The sequence below is a fragment of the Mirounga angustirostris genome, unplaced genomic scaffold (genome assembly GCF_029215605.1).
Source record: "Mirounga angustirostris isolate CCGP_5_RB_7025 unplaced genomic scaffold, mMirAng1.0.hap1 SCAF_2, whole genome shotgun sequence".
NCBI classification, from domain to species: domain Eukaryota; kingdom Metazoa; phylum Chordata; class Mammalia; order Carnivora; family Phocidae; genus Mirounga; species Mirounga angustirostris.
Genome location: NW_026991710.1, coordinates 71,084,757 through 71,099,892, shown reverse-complemented (window position 1 = coordinate 71,099,892; position 15,136 = coordinate 71,084,757). Strand labels below are relative to the sequence as shown.

The following is a 15,136-nucleotide window of genomic DNA, read 5'->3' as shown; positions in this document are numbered from 1 at the left end:
ACAAGGTGAAAGTGGCATTTGCCTTGAGAATATTTGCCAAACCTGGTGAACTTGAACTTCAGTTTGGAATTGTTGGGGCTTTGGGGAAATAAACAAAACCTAGACTCTGTTCAAATTATGGGGCCAATAATAGAACGCCAACTCATAAATCTGGGATCCAAAAGGGCTAACCCATCAGAGTGAGAGTAAACTAGAAATGAAGAGCCCATCCCCACACCTTGACCCCAAGCCCAGGAAGCAAACTGCAGCTAGTTAAAATGGTGCCAAGTTGCAGAAAAAAATGTCACCTACAGCATTTGCAATCACGAAAGCACTTTCCTGAAAATTCACACACCACATTCAGACCACACCTAGAGATCTAAAGAGCTTCAAGCCAAGAATTTAATTTAAGGTAGTACCAAACTGAGGTGGTGTCTCCCAGAGTCTGGTAGAAGCAAATCCTCCCTGGAGAAACACAGCCCTCAAAATATTCCAAAAGATAATGTTCCAAAGCAAATACCACACACACACACACACACACACAGAGTCAGAAAACACGATCAAGAAGGCACTATGAGGAAGATTCAGTGGAAGCAAGAGAGGGCAAAGCTGACCTGTAAAGACTTCAGATACCAGAGGTATAACGCATATAGATTTAAATAAGCAAAAGGGAAGCTTGAAAATAAAAGATGAAGATATCCTAAATAATGACCAAGAAAAAAAATTTCAAAGAAACAATGGGAACTTTTGGAAGTGGAAAACATAATACTTGGAATAAAAACTCAAAGGGCAGTTTTATTAGCAAACAGAAATCACTAAAAATAGATTTCATGGACAGAAAGATATGGCTGAAGAAGTCATCCAGAATGGGATGCAATCACACAGAGAGATGGAAAATATGACAGAAACGTTAAGAGACATGGAAGACAGAGTGAGAAAGTCAGACATATAAATAACTGGAATTTCAGTAGGAAAGGAGAGAGTCAATATTTGTGTGGACTTAAAATATTTAATGATTTAGGAACATCCTTTACCCAAAAGGGTTATTTTCAAAAACCCCACAGTAAATATCCTATTTAATAGTGATATCCAATTTTTCCTTTAAAATCACAAACAAGGGGCACCTGGCTGGCTCAGTCTGCAGAGCATGCGATTCTTGATCCTGGGGTTTTGAGTTCAAGCCCCACATTGGGTGTACAGATTACTTCATAATAAAATAAAATCTTTAAAAATAAATAAATAAAATCACAAACAAAATAAGGAACCTACTATTGCCAACACTTCTATTCAACATTGTACAGGAAGGTTTAACCAGTGCAACACAGCAAAGGAAAGTAATAAAATGTGGGAAAAAAAAAATTTTTTTTTCCAAAGATATGATTAGCTGCATAGGAAATACAAAATAATCTACAGGTAAGTTATTAGATATAATGTGGAAATTATAATATATATGTATATATATAATAAATGCAAATATATAAATGCATTCCTACAAACGAGAGATAATATAATTTTTAAAATTTACCATCTACAAAATCTAAAAAAAATTAAATATGGTGGAATAGATTTAACTAAACATAGCCTAGACTTCCACAGTAAAATAACAAAATTTTATTGCAAGACTTTAAAGACTACCTAATAAGTGGAAAAAATAGACACCACGAAGATTAACAATAGTGAAGATGTCAATTCTCCCCAAAATGAAATACAGACTCAATGCAACTCCAATCAAATTTCCAGTAAGATTTTTTTGTTTGCATTGCCTATCATTAGGGAAGGGACAGAATTTCAGTAAGTGGTGCTAGGTAATTGTTTTCATATGGAAAATAACAAAAATTAATTTAAAATAAATTTCCAACTGGATTAAACACCAAATAGTAAAAGCCAAAGCTAAAAATCAATACTCCCTTTAGACCTGGGTTAAGAGTGGCCTCTGCTGGGGCGCCTGGGTGGCTCAGTCGTTAAGCATCTGCCTTCAGCTCAGGTCATGATCCCGGGGTCCTGGGATCGAGCCCCGCATCGGGCTCCCTGCTTGGCGGAGAGCCTGCTTCTCCCTCTTCCACGCCCCCTGCTTGTGTTCCCTCTCTCACTGTGTCTCTCTGTCAAATAAATAAAATCTTAAAAAAAAAAAAAAAAGTGGCCTCTGATCCAAGTCTATGATTTATTTCTTGGTCCTTGCCCTGGCCTTCTGGAATCCAGCCAATCCCCTTCTCAAAAAAGTAAAAGTAAGGCGCCTGCAGGGCCAATGGGACCTGACCACATGCGCAGGCCTCTTCCCCTGTGTGGTCTCTGGAGAGTGGACTGTATTAGAGCTGAGCACACCCCTAGGCCCTAGAGATGGCTACGGTGCGGCTGCTGTGGAGGCAGGGATGGAATGCAGACAGATGGGCTGAGGTGTCCACATATGGGTCCATGATACCCCAAATGTGGGACAAAACCAAGGTAGGAAAAGAAGGCAGAGGACTTGGGGAGGCCTTCTGTCTGAGCCTCCACCTCTCATGCAAAACTCTGTCAAGAGTCTGAGATTTCTAAATTCAGTTCTGGCCTCCCCTGTCATTAGGAAGGTTTATTTGTCAAGATGGGCGGGTAGGGTATATTTTACTTTAGAATAAATTTATTCCACGGTTTACTATCTAGATTTCTAACCTTCTAAATATTAGACATAGGGAGATGGGCCTCTGTTTGTGCTCTTCTTCTGGCCCCAGCTGTCATGCCTGTTATCAGTCAACCTAGGGCAGCCTTCAGGCCCAAGTCTTGTTTGGGACGTAGCCTCACCCATTCATTTTTGTGCTGCCTCCAGCAGCTTCCACGCCATGAGCTCAGAGGGCAGTGGTTGTGGCTCCAACGGAAACCCCACTGCCTCCAGACTTAAGGTGATTAACTTAACAATGGGAAGGAAAAACAAAGCTTAAAACAAGACCCAGAGAGTAAGAACTATAAAGGAGTAGATTTATTTGTATTCAAACTAAGAACGTGGGTTCATCAAAAAAGCAAAACAAAACACCACAAAGTGAACAGACAGACAACAAACTGGGGTATGATCTCTGCAACACACATAACTGACAAAGAACTCATTTACAAAATAAAAAGAACTCCTATACTCAGTTAAAAAAAAAAAAGTCAAACGATACATTTAAACTGAACAAAAGTCAGACACTTTACAGAAGAGGAAACAAGTACTGCAATTATAAATATGACAACATGTTCTCATGTATTAGAACCAGGGAAACAGAATTAAAATCATAATTTGGTATCACTTAATACTGAAAACATTTTCCAAATTTTAAAGTTAGACTTGGAGTAGCAGGTATTCTCATCATCTCCTGGAGAGGACTGAGATTAGTCCAACCATTCTGGAAGGCAGTTTATCACTACCAACGAAGAACACACACATATCCTACAGGCTATCAATGCCAGAACTAGGTGTGGAAACTAAAAGCCAACTCTTAACACACACATGCCAAGAGATATGTACAAAAATATTTACAGCAGTATGTTTTCTCAAAGAAGAACACCTCCTCCCCAAAAGAACTGCAAGCAGCACATATATCCATCTCAATACCGGAATGGATGATTATGGGAAGATTCACACTATGGACTATAATACAGAAATGAAAATGAATGAAATACAGCCATAAATATTAACCTGGATGAATCTATAAAACAAAGTATTACACAACAAGCATGTATTCCATTCATATAGATTTCAAAAACAGCAAAATTAAGCAACACGGTCTCTAGAAATACATATAATCCTAAAACAGCAAAGGAAATGGTCAGCCCCCAATCTAGGGTCAGGGCTATCTGCAGGTGAGGGGGTGTGAGATACACGGGCATTTCTAAGTCCTGACAACGGTGTCCTTGTTAATAACATGGGCAGTAGTTACACTACTGTCTGTCTCATTACTTTTCTTCAAACTGCACACAGCTAAGTACATACACTCCTTGATATGCATGACTTAACTCACAGAAAACAAAAATTTAAAAATAGCAATATAAATGTGTTTCCTGAGTCTGCTTAAGATGCAGGCCAGTTGAAACCAAGGGACTTTTGACAGCAAAATAAAACTCCATGAGTGTCTGAAAGAGCCCTTACCCTATGCAGCTTTTTCAGTATTTCTAGGAGAGCCTTAACGTGGTAGTTGTTCTCAGAGCTTTCGGTCCAGTAGTGCATCTGAGCAGTGATGGCTCTTTTAAACATCTGGACCAGCCTGATGAACGCGGGTTCCTGCAGAGACGCCCAGTACTCCTCTGAGGGATACAAAGGTAAGTCACTGTTGGCATGTCATTTCTCGTGTGTATCAGAGTTACAAAAAACACATCTGTGATCAGCTTTTTAGTACATACAACTGTAATAAAAGTTTACGAATTTTATGTCCTTGAGAAAAATCCCTTGACAGTAACGAAACCACAAACTTAATCTAATTAATTTGTGGGGAAAATCCCGACAAGATGAGTCACTTTTTTTTTTTTTTTTTTGCCCGGATAAAATAGCATGCTGTTTTAAAAACCGATTTAAGAATTAATCACAATTGCACAACTTTCTTTTCTCACTCCCAGCATGAGTTTTTAACTCTTAAAAAAACACCGCTCGGGCACCTGGGTGGCTCAGATGGTTAAGCGTCTGCCTTCGGCTCAGGTCATGATCCCAGGGTCCTGGGATCAAGTCCCGCATCGGGCTCCCTGCTAGGCGGGGAGCCTGCTTCTCTCCCTCTGCCTCTGCCTCTCTCTCTCTCTCTCTCTGACTTTCATGAATTAAAAAAAAAAAAAAAATTAAAAAAAAAACACCGCTCAGGGCGCCTGGCTGACTCAGTCGGTAGAGCATGCAACTCAATCTCATGGTTTTGAGTTCAAGCCCCACATTAGGCGTGGAGCCTACTTTAAAGAAAACAACTCTGGGGCTGTCTGGCTGGGTATATAGAGCACGTAACTCTTAATCTCAGGGTCATGAGTTCAAGCCCCATGTCGGTCCTAGTGTTTACTGAAAAGAAGAAGAAAAAAAAAACACAAGCACCTCTCAGCATTGTAAAAAACCAAAAAATGCTTTAAACTAGCTTTTCATCACTTACCTAGATTTAATAAAACATAAGAAAAAATGGACTTCCTGGGGCGCCTGGGTGGCTCAGTCGTTAAATGTCTGCCTTCGGCTCAGGTCATGATCCCAGGGTCCTGGGATCGAGCCCCACATCGGGCTCCCTGCTCAGCAGGAAGCCTGCTTCTCCCTCTCCCACTCCCCCTGCTTGTGTTCCTGCTCTCGCTCTCTCTCTGTCAAATAAATAAATAAAATCTTTAAAAAAATAAAAAAATGGACTTCCTTGGGCTGAATATGCTGCTTGTGTCAAAAACCTCATTAAAATCTACTCAAGCCCCTAGACCTGACTTCCAGTGTACTCTAAATACAGGGAAAGGTACTTCAAGTGTACTCGAAATACAGGGAAAAGTGGAAATAATCAGACAGATTTAGATGTAGAGGTGTTCTACAGGACAACTGACCTAGACTCTTAACAAAAAAAAAAAAAAAAGGGGGGCTGTAAAATGGGGCAAGTGCAGAAATTTGAATATGGCCTGGATATTATGGAAATATGGACTAATTTTATTAGGTGTGATAATGATGTGGCAATGTAGGATCTCCTATTCTTAAGAGATGTATGCTGAAATACTATGGGTGAAATGTCATGATGTTTCCAACTTACTTTCAAGTACTTCAGCAAAAATAAAAGATAATCTGCTCATAAAGAGAGAAGCACACATGGCAAGAGGTTAACAATCGTTGGCTCTAAGGTAGAGGGTATATGGATCTTCATGTACTGTTCCTTCAACTTCTATGTATGACATTTTTCATAATGAAAAGTTGAGAACAAAGGACCTCATGACCAAACCACACACGTACCATTACAAGAACTCTAAAAAGGTAGTAAAACAATCTATTTTGGATGACTATAATAATTACTACAGCACCTTTACAATATGCTAAGAATATGAACTAAAAAAAAAAACAGGAACATATTTACAATTACTTAAGTTTTCCTCTAACTTTACCAGGGGTGCGTTTCCACTGAGAGGGTGGTTAGAGTATTTTCAAATGTAAATCATCAGTCTTACCCAGAACCCCTAAAGACTGGTCACTCATGGCACAAACAGCCTCTGCAAACGGAACCACCAGGCTCTCCCAGTTGTTATAATCATGCATCATGGGACATTCAGGGAGAAGGAAGAAAATCTCTAAAGCTTCTTGGTGTGGAGAATGAAATGGAAGGTTTTTGAGCAGATTATCCCTGAGACATGTGGTTATCTGTGGTCAAAAAGGATCAGGGAAAAAAAAGACACTCAAAAAACAGCAAGAACTGGATGCAACTTGTAAAAAAATAAAATCTAGAACCTGGAGTTTCATTCCACCAAGAAACTGGAATAATCATTCAGTCCTAAAACCCATGTTTACATCCAATCTCACATAGCATCCCAACTACCTGAGGTGCAGATACGTGACAAGCGTTATCCCATTTAATTGCTGTGAAGCATGAAGGAGGTGGAGAAGAAATCATCTAAGAGTTATACTGGATGAACGAGGAATTCAGAACTAACAGGCAGCCCTCCCAATAATAAATACTACATTCTACCCCCTCATTCCACTATCACACCTCATTATCTTTAAAGAAAAAGAACGTGTAAGAACCCCAAAAAGTAACATGTAATTAATAACCCCACAAAAACAAAAAGCAGTAACTCCAGCAACATAAACCAACATAGCTTCCTCACAGGACCACCTGCCTCATCACAAACTCTCTCCACTACAAACTCAAGCTTTTAATCCTTCCAATATCCGTTTACCATTTCCCCAATTCAGAATGCAAGTGTTCAAGAAAAATTCAAATGCAATTCTGAATGTTTATGTTAGATGTGCCCAGATAACAGAAATAATTTGTTTCAAAACCCAGTGAGAAGCTGTAGAATACTCATTTGTCAGATATTAAGCTAAGTGATTTACATATGTTAATTAGGTCATTTAATCCTTGTAGTTCTTTAAGAACATATATGGTATTATTAACCCCATTTTATAGATAGGAAATCTCTATCTGCTCAAGGGCACAGAACTAAGTGGGAACCTCTTCTGGATCTTTCTGACTCCAAAGCCCAAACTTAACTATTAAATTATGATATGAGCTAAATGAGATCTCTAAATGTACAAATTCTTATAATTATCTACTTTTATATCAAAACACTATGCCAGGCTCCTACTACATGGTTCAGTCTTTGGAGTACACATACCCAACTACTCTATTTTAACACCTCTCGGTATCACACCCCCCTCCTACCTCGGTGCTCATCAGCTGCCACATCACCAAACCTCCCAACCTCCCCCCAACCCTGCAGAACTCTGTGATCCTCTCACTTCAGCCATCTGGTTCCACACACTTGTGCATCAGTGTACTTCCCTGACTGCCAGGAATGACCTTTCTGAGGTAGGCACATGGTAAACTCGTACTTCCTCTGGGGACCTTGTTTTGAGTACTCTAAGTAGAGATGACCATCCACTGCCCTAGTGATGACTGAATTCATTCATCCAGAAATTATTATTCACTAACTAGGTTCTAAGTGAGGCATTAGGGAAGACAGTGGAACGTAAAACACACCCAGTCTTCCCACTAATACCTGCATGTTTGTGTCTGCGTCCCTAACTGTTTTATAAGACAGGGAGCATGTCTCTTTCATTTTCACCAGGAGTCCGCACCACAGTGCCCTACACAGAGCAAGCATTCAAGTGTCTGCTGAGTAAAGAAATGAACTGCAAAAGTCTGTGAATCTGTGTCACAGAAACCTCAAAATAGAAACATTACAGGTCTTCTGAGCCAACTCTCTGGTCTGAAATAACGTAAGACTGCTCTACGATTACATCGACTGCGTATCATACAATATTGTTCTGGCACAACCAAGGTATAATTAGCTCTAGTGAGGAATTGGCCCAAATTCTTCCCTCCACAGATGCAGAAGTGGTGATCTTCCTACTAAATGCTGCAGAGTCCTGATAAGGGTATGTAATTGGGGATCCATTTTACCTCAGACCTCTAATAGGGCCATGGTTCTGCCAAGGTTAACAGAATTAAACTTTTCATCTTCCCTCAAGAGAAAGGAGTGTGTGTAAAGAGACCCTGAAGCTCAGATAGAGAATGTTGGTTTTGGAGGATACAGCAGAACAGGTGAAGCAGGAGAGGAAGGAGGGAGAGATGACAGGGAGACTGAGAGAGAAAGAGAAGGAAAGGTACAGAAACAGGGGCCAAGAGCAAATGAGCAGGAGAAGGGGGAGAGGGAGGGAGAAGGGAATGGAGAGAGGGGAAGGGGGGACAGGGAGGAAGAAGGGGGGAGGGGAGAGAAGAGAGCAGAGCGGAGGGGAGGGGAGAAAAGGGAGAGGGGCCCAGAGAGAGAGAGAGGTGAAAGAGAGAGAGAGAGAAAAGGAATGAGAGTGAGACCAGGAAAGAAACAGATTGAGAGAACATAAAAAATACTACCCCTAGATCAACCAGTATAAGAGAACAGAGAAATAAATTAATAAAGGCTACATCAAGAAAGGCTAACCTAATAAAGGAAACATGTTCAGAGCATTTGGCAAAGTGGGAAACTAAAGACAATAATAACAGTACTGAAACAAGCAACAATCCCCCAAAGAACATTCTAGGACCTATAGAAAGGAAGTGCAATAGAACAAAACAGAGAAAAAGAATCCAGGTAGTCCCAGGTAAGGGGGATGTTCATACCAAAAAGTGTTCTCATTTCTACACTTACGTTTAAAATAATTGTAAATAACATGTTGTTCGTATTCTAGTGTACCAATCTCAAGAAATCCTTCAATCATCTTCCTTATAGCCATGAGCTGACAAAATTCCCTCTAGAGAGTGTATGCATCTATTTATAGGTGCGTGTGTGTGTGTGTGTGTGTGTGTGTGTACAGATGAACCATTTAGACTATTTGTCATCTACGTGATTACCAGAGCAACCATTTCACCACAAGGGGGCCAACTTCCGAATGCTACCTGAATTTCACCGAATCTGGATGTGCTACAGTCTCAGAGACTCTCCTCAAACAAAGTATTTCTTCTCAAATTCTGAATTCTTACAAAAAAATGTTTTATGTATTTTCTTTTTCTAAATAAGAATTTAAAGAATACCACCGTGTTAGCAATCCAGTCCTTCTGGGTTAACTCTTTAAAAGCGTTTCTTGCTTTATTTAAGTCCAAGTGAATAAGCATTGTTTCTGCAGCTTTTCTATAGAAGGAAGATAAATTTAAAAGTAGATGGATAAGTAAATGGAACAAGACACTTCAAAATTAAGTATTTTATCAGATTATTTATCCAGATGAAGCGTTTCTTCTAAACCTTATTTCATTTCAATAAAATTCCTTTTTCCCTCAACTTTACAATAAAGATAACTTGGCTAAATATAAATTCAGTTGAAATGTAGTTGACCACTTATGATTATTTCTAAAAGGCTAAAAAATATCAAAACCACATTAACAATATATATACTATCCAAGTTTAACTCAGATATTATGTTATCTTAAATACTTAGTTTACAAAAACAGCCACACACACACACACAAAAAGGTTTTTCCCCATTTCTGAAAAAAATGACCATTTCTCCCAGTTACGTGAACTGAAAGTCAGGATCAAAAAAGGGGACTTCAGGGACACCTGGGTGGCACAGTCAGTTAAGCATCTGACTCGGTTTTGGCTCAGGTCATACATACGTGATTGAGCCCCACCTCAGGCTCCACACTCAGCATAGAGCCTGCTTAAGATTCTCTCTCCCGCTCCCTTTGCCCCTCCCACTCATGCTGGCTCTCCCTCTCTAATAAATAAATAAATAAACCTTTCAAAAAAGATGAGGGGGCTTCAGAGCAGTAAATTCTTAGTGTTGCAACAAAAAATTACTAAAGAGGGGCGCCTGGGTGGCTCAGTCAGTTAAGCGTCCGCCTTCGGCTCACGTCATGATCCCAGGATTGAGGTCCCTGCTCAACGGGGAGCCTGCTTCTCCCTCTCTCTCTGGCTCATGCCTTCTCTCTCTCTTTCTCTCTCTCAAATAAAATCTTTAAAAAAAAATTACTAATGAAGTGTTTAAGTTATCTTGTGAATTATTTATTCTTAACATATTTATGTTCAATGTCTTAGAAATAGACACATTATAAAATAATACAAATATTTAGTGTCTCAAAAGAGAAAACATTTTTAAGATAAATATATAAACATTTAGGAAGAGGTGCAAAGTCGTTCTTTCATATTTAAAAATTCAAAGAAACCTTAACACCTTGTAACAGTGAATTGTAAATTAATTAAGGTATGTCCTTCCATGGAATACCATGCAGCCATTACAATGACATTAAAGAAAACTACTGAATAATATGAACTGAATAAAATAGGAAATGGACAAGTACATTAAGTATAAAGTAATATATAAAATAACAATCACATTTTTAGAAAAAAAATACATCACAAAAAAAGATATATACACAAAAGCTATTCCTCTTAAGTGGTGGATTATGGGTGATTTTCATTTTTTTTTTTTCGGTCACAGGTCTTTATTTTTGACATTTTCTACAGTGCGCATGTATTTGCTTTCATTACAAAAAGTTAATTTTTAGGGGTGCCTGGGTGGCTCAGTCAGTTAGGTGTCCAACCTTTGATTTCTGAGGTCATAATCTCAGGGTTGTGAGATCGAGACCCATGTTGGGATCCACGCTCAGTGGGGAGTCTGCTTGAGATTCTCTCTTTCCCTCTCCCTCTTGCCTCCCACCCCGCACACGTGTGCATGCTCTCTCTCTAGAACAGAAATAAAAATTTTTTTAAAAGTTAATTTTTATTTATTTTTTATTTTTTTAAAGATTTCACTTATTTATTTGAGACAGAGAGAATGAGAGACAGAGAGCATGAGAGGGAGGAGGGTCAGAGGGAGAAGCAGACTCCCTGCCGAGCAGGGAGCCCGATGAGGGACTCGATCCCGGGACTCCAGGATCATGACCTGAGCCGAAGGCAGTCGCTCAACCAACTGAGCCACCCAGGCGCCCAAAAAGTTAATTTTTAAAAAGACAAACACAGAGCCAATTATTTTACCCTCATGCCGTTTTCTTTACAATCTTTCATTTTATTGAAATACAGTATAACATTTTATTAGTTTCAGGTGTGTATAACATAATGAATTGACGTATGTATATATATTGCAAAATAATTACCAATTAGTCTAGCTGACATCCATCACCACATAGTTAAAATTTTTTTTCCTTTTTATAAATATTTATTTGAGAAGGAGGAAGAGAGAGAGAGAGCACAAGCACAAGAGCAAGGGGAGGGAGAAGCAGACTCCCCACTGAGCAGGGAGCCCGATGCGGGGCTCAATCCCAGCACCCTGGGACCATGACCTGAGCCAAAGGCAGACGCTTAACCACTGAGACACCCAGATGTCCCCCAATTTTTTTTTTATAATGAATACATTCAAGATCTACTATCTTAGCAACTTTCAAATATATAATCCATTAACTATAGTCACCATGCTGTACACAGTATTTTTAACAGGATCTTAAATTTTATAAATATATTATAAATATTACCTTTCCCTTAAAAAACTTCCAGTCAGACAAGCAGGAGATGAAAATATCTCTCTGATTTCCCTGTTTTAGGAATAAGATGGTGGTTAAAACAAATCATACTGTATGCCTCCTTATAGCATGAGATATGATAAATAAAACATCTAACCATCCTTCAAACTTTTCTGTCTCTGATTTGTTTGCATTCTGCCTTGGGCATCTAAAAGTCTATTCCATTTTCCCAATCTCAAAATTTCAGTGGCAGATGTGAGTAATAAAAAGGTGTGTACTCAGAGAAGCCACAGGGAAAGAGGAAAAGGACGGACCTAGGGTTTGTCCTTGAATAAGTAAGACATTCCCATCCCACCCAGCTCTCCAAGCCCGATTTATTTTTGTTCCACTTAAGCGGGACAGAAAAAAATTACCAGAAACTAAATGGGAGGATGGGAGTGAGGAGAGTAGGCTCAGTTCCAACTTGGAAGTAATAGCACGAGTAGTTTTTTTTAAATTATTGAAGTACAGTTGATGGAGAATGTCATCTAGGTTTCAGGAGTACGACACAGTGTTTTGACAGTTCCACACATTAGGCAGCACCCAGCAAGGTGAGTGCAGTCACCAGCACAGTTCCTGATCGACCATGCAGATTGTGATGCAGCTATTTTATACAACTACTTTTTGCAATTAGGAAACCATATCTAAAAGTAGCTCTAAAAGGAAACGTTTGTAAAAGTTAAGTATAATCTTTAAAGATGGTAGGAGTTGTATCATTTTAAGCCAAGACTGCCCACACTGTTCAGCTGTGAAGAGGAGGTCCACAGACAAGTGGTTCTAAGGTCTAAGAGTGTTGGGAAATGATATAGGTTGTATCTCCTACTCAAAACAGTCACAATATATGCAAACATATCAGAGATCCAGAGAGGTCCTCCAGTAAAGAAAGCTGACCTCAAGGAGCTTACATATTAGCTGTGATGTTTAATTTTAATGTGTCAACTTGGCTAGGCTATGGTACCCAAATATCTGGTCAAACACCAATCCAGATGTTGCCGTGAAGATATTTTTTAGAGGAGATTCACAATCAAATCAACAGACTCTGAGTAAAGCAGATCACCCTCCATAATGTGGGTGTGCCTCATCCAATCGTGGAGGGCCTTAGAGAAAAAGGTTCCCAGGCATGGAGAATTCTGCCTCCACCTCCAGACTGCCTTCTCACTCAAGCTGCAGTACTAACTCTCCCCTGGGTCTCCAGCCTGCTGGCCTGCATTACCTATTTAGCACTTGTCAGTTCCTACAACTGCGTAAGCCAACGCCTTAAAAATAAGTCTGTCTACACACACACACACACACACACACACACACACACACACAGTCAGTTCCTACAACTGCGTAAGCCAACTCCTTAAAAATAAATCTGTCTATATACACACCCTTAAAAATAAATCTGTCTACACACACACAGACACACACATACACACACCCCTATCTATCGGTTCGGTTTCTCTGAAGACCTCTGGCTGATGGACCATGGTGGACCACAAAACCTCACATCTCTTACTGTGCAGAACCAGTCAGGGGGGGAAAGGCTACTTTACAGAACTCTATGAGGAGAGAAACACAGGGGCTGTACCTTTTTGTATTTTGCCACTGTTTAGTCCCCACATCAGCAATCCACCTCTTTACGGTCCCTTCATTCAGTGTAGGAATTTTCCTCCTCAGATTAACATAGGGATTCTGTACATAAACAAGCAAGTAAAACACAGCAATTTAGACACCACAGAAATAGGTGTCCAACTTTTAGGCACATTCTAAGGATACAGGATAATACGGATTTTTTTTTTTTTGCGGGACTCGATCCCAGGACCCTGGGATCATGACCCGAGCCGAAGGCAGACACTTAACGACTGAGCCACCCATGCGCCCCAATACTGATTTTTAAAGAGGATAATATAGCTGTGGGAAATCCTGAAGTAAGATTTCACCAAGATGTAATCGATCATTTGTTTGCCTAGTCGTCAATTTCTTGTCCAAGGGGCTTAAATCCAAGGTAAATTTCTCTGAGTGCTCCAACACTCAGCAGTTCCTACACATATAATCAGATTAAAATGAGCAGCCTCAAGGGGGCGCCTGGGTGGCTCAGTCGTTAAGCGTCTGCCTTCAGCTCAGGTCATGATCCCAGGGTCCTGGGATCGAGTCCCACATCGGGCTCCCTGCTCCGCGGGAAGCCTGCTTCTCCCTCTCCCACTCCCCCTGCTTGTGTTCCCTCTCTCGCTGTGTCTCTCTGTCAGATAAATAAATAAAATCTTTAAAAAAAAAAAAAATTAAATAAATAAATAAATAAATAAAATAAAATGAGCAGCCTCAAGGGGAAGATCCTTTGTGTAGGAGTGGGCGGAACTTGGTTTGCCTCAGCAAAGTAGGGTGAGGAGGTTATGAACTCATGATTCACAGGCCCATGAACCTGGGGTCTTTTTTAGTACTGGCCAGCAAAATCATATTAGAATGTCAACCTGATGGCTTGCTAGGATACCGACCTAATACCATTGGCAGGGCAAAGGAAAGATCTAAGGAAATCTGATTTGACACTTACCAGAGACAAATCTGTTGATTTCTTTGAGTCAATACTTAATGTATTTTTGACAATAAAGGATCCATGTTTATTCCCTAAAGGTCAGTTTAGGAACTAAATGATTCTGGAATTCACCACACTTGGATCCTGAAACCCTTCAGTTTGCTTAAAATACCAAGTTATAAAACATCTAGAGATCTATTTTTACCTTTTTTCCCATCCAGAGCAAAATACTTTGATTCCCTCCAGCAATCAATATTAACTCCTTTTCTGAAGTACGGCTTTCTGAAAGGGAGACATAGAAAGTAAGAGTGCAGAAAGTGACTGGCACAAACATGCACACTCAATTTAAATCATTTCAGATTCTTCTCAAACTTAGTCCTTTTCTCTTTATGATACACAAAGACTCAACACATTTCCCACCCATGAAGCAGAAATATACATTTCCTTCAGAGTAAAGTCTAGCTGGCAAACACAGGCGATCTACAAGATTGACAGGTGACATCAGTCTGACGTACATAATTAATGTAAATGCTTATATATAAAATAGTCAAACCAGTATTTGATTAGTTAGCTGATCCCTGGTTTAATTCAGCTCTCATTACCAAAAGCCATATTCTACAACTCAAGATCTAACCAGTAACTACTGGCTATAAAGAATGTAAATAAGTACTTCAAAAATCTAAGTGGTTGTAAGAAATCAAATATATGAACTGCTCAAAGAAATAACCCTACTGTTCATTTTCCCAGAAGAACTTAAGAGAATTCTGGTACCTTGGGTCACCAACTAAGGTTTCAGAAGTATGTAACCAAAGTACTCTGGGACAGTTTCAATAGCAGAGTGTTTTGGAGCTGTGTGTGGCTCAGGCCACAGTTCAAATCTAGCCAAACCACTGACTGGCTGTAAGAACTGGCTAACCTTTCACCCTCCAAGTTTCTGTACCCTCCAGTAAAATGAGCCTGAGAGCACACATCTCCCCGAACTGTTAAAGGACAGGTGAGATAACACACATAAGGGCTAAGC

At 39.7% G+C, this 15,136-nt stretch overlaps 1 protein-coding gene across 2 annotated transcripts in view; it reads right to left on the bottom strand.

Annotated features, from left to right (window-relative positions):
• HERC5 (HECT and RLD domain containing E3 ubiquitin protein ligase 5) overlaps positions 1-15,136 on the bottom strand; it is a 44,865-nt gene that overhangs the window by 17,008 nt on the left and 12,721 nt on the right. For both annotated transcript variants that reach the window (XM_045881764.3, XM_064584786.1), the window contains 6 exons: positions 14,321-14,397; positions 13,174-13,277; positions 11,574-11,633; positions 9,144-9,237; positions 6,082-6,271; positions 4,076-4,230 (listed from right to left, as the gene is read on the bottom strand). In XM_045881764.3, coding sequence (XP_045737720.2) covers positions 4,076-4,230; positions 6,082-6,271; positions 9,144-9,237; positions 11,574-11,633; positions 13,174-13,277; positions 14,321-14,397 — 680 coding nt within the window. The remainder of the gene's footprint in view (positions 1-4,075; positions 4,231-6,081; positions 6,272-9,143; positions 9,238-11,573; positions 11,634-13,173; positions 13,278-14,320; positions 14,398-15,136) is intronic.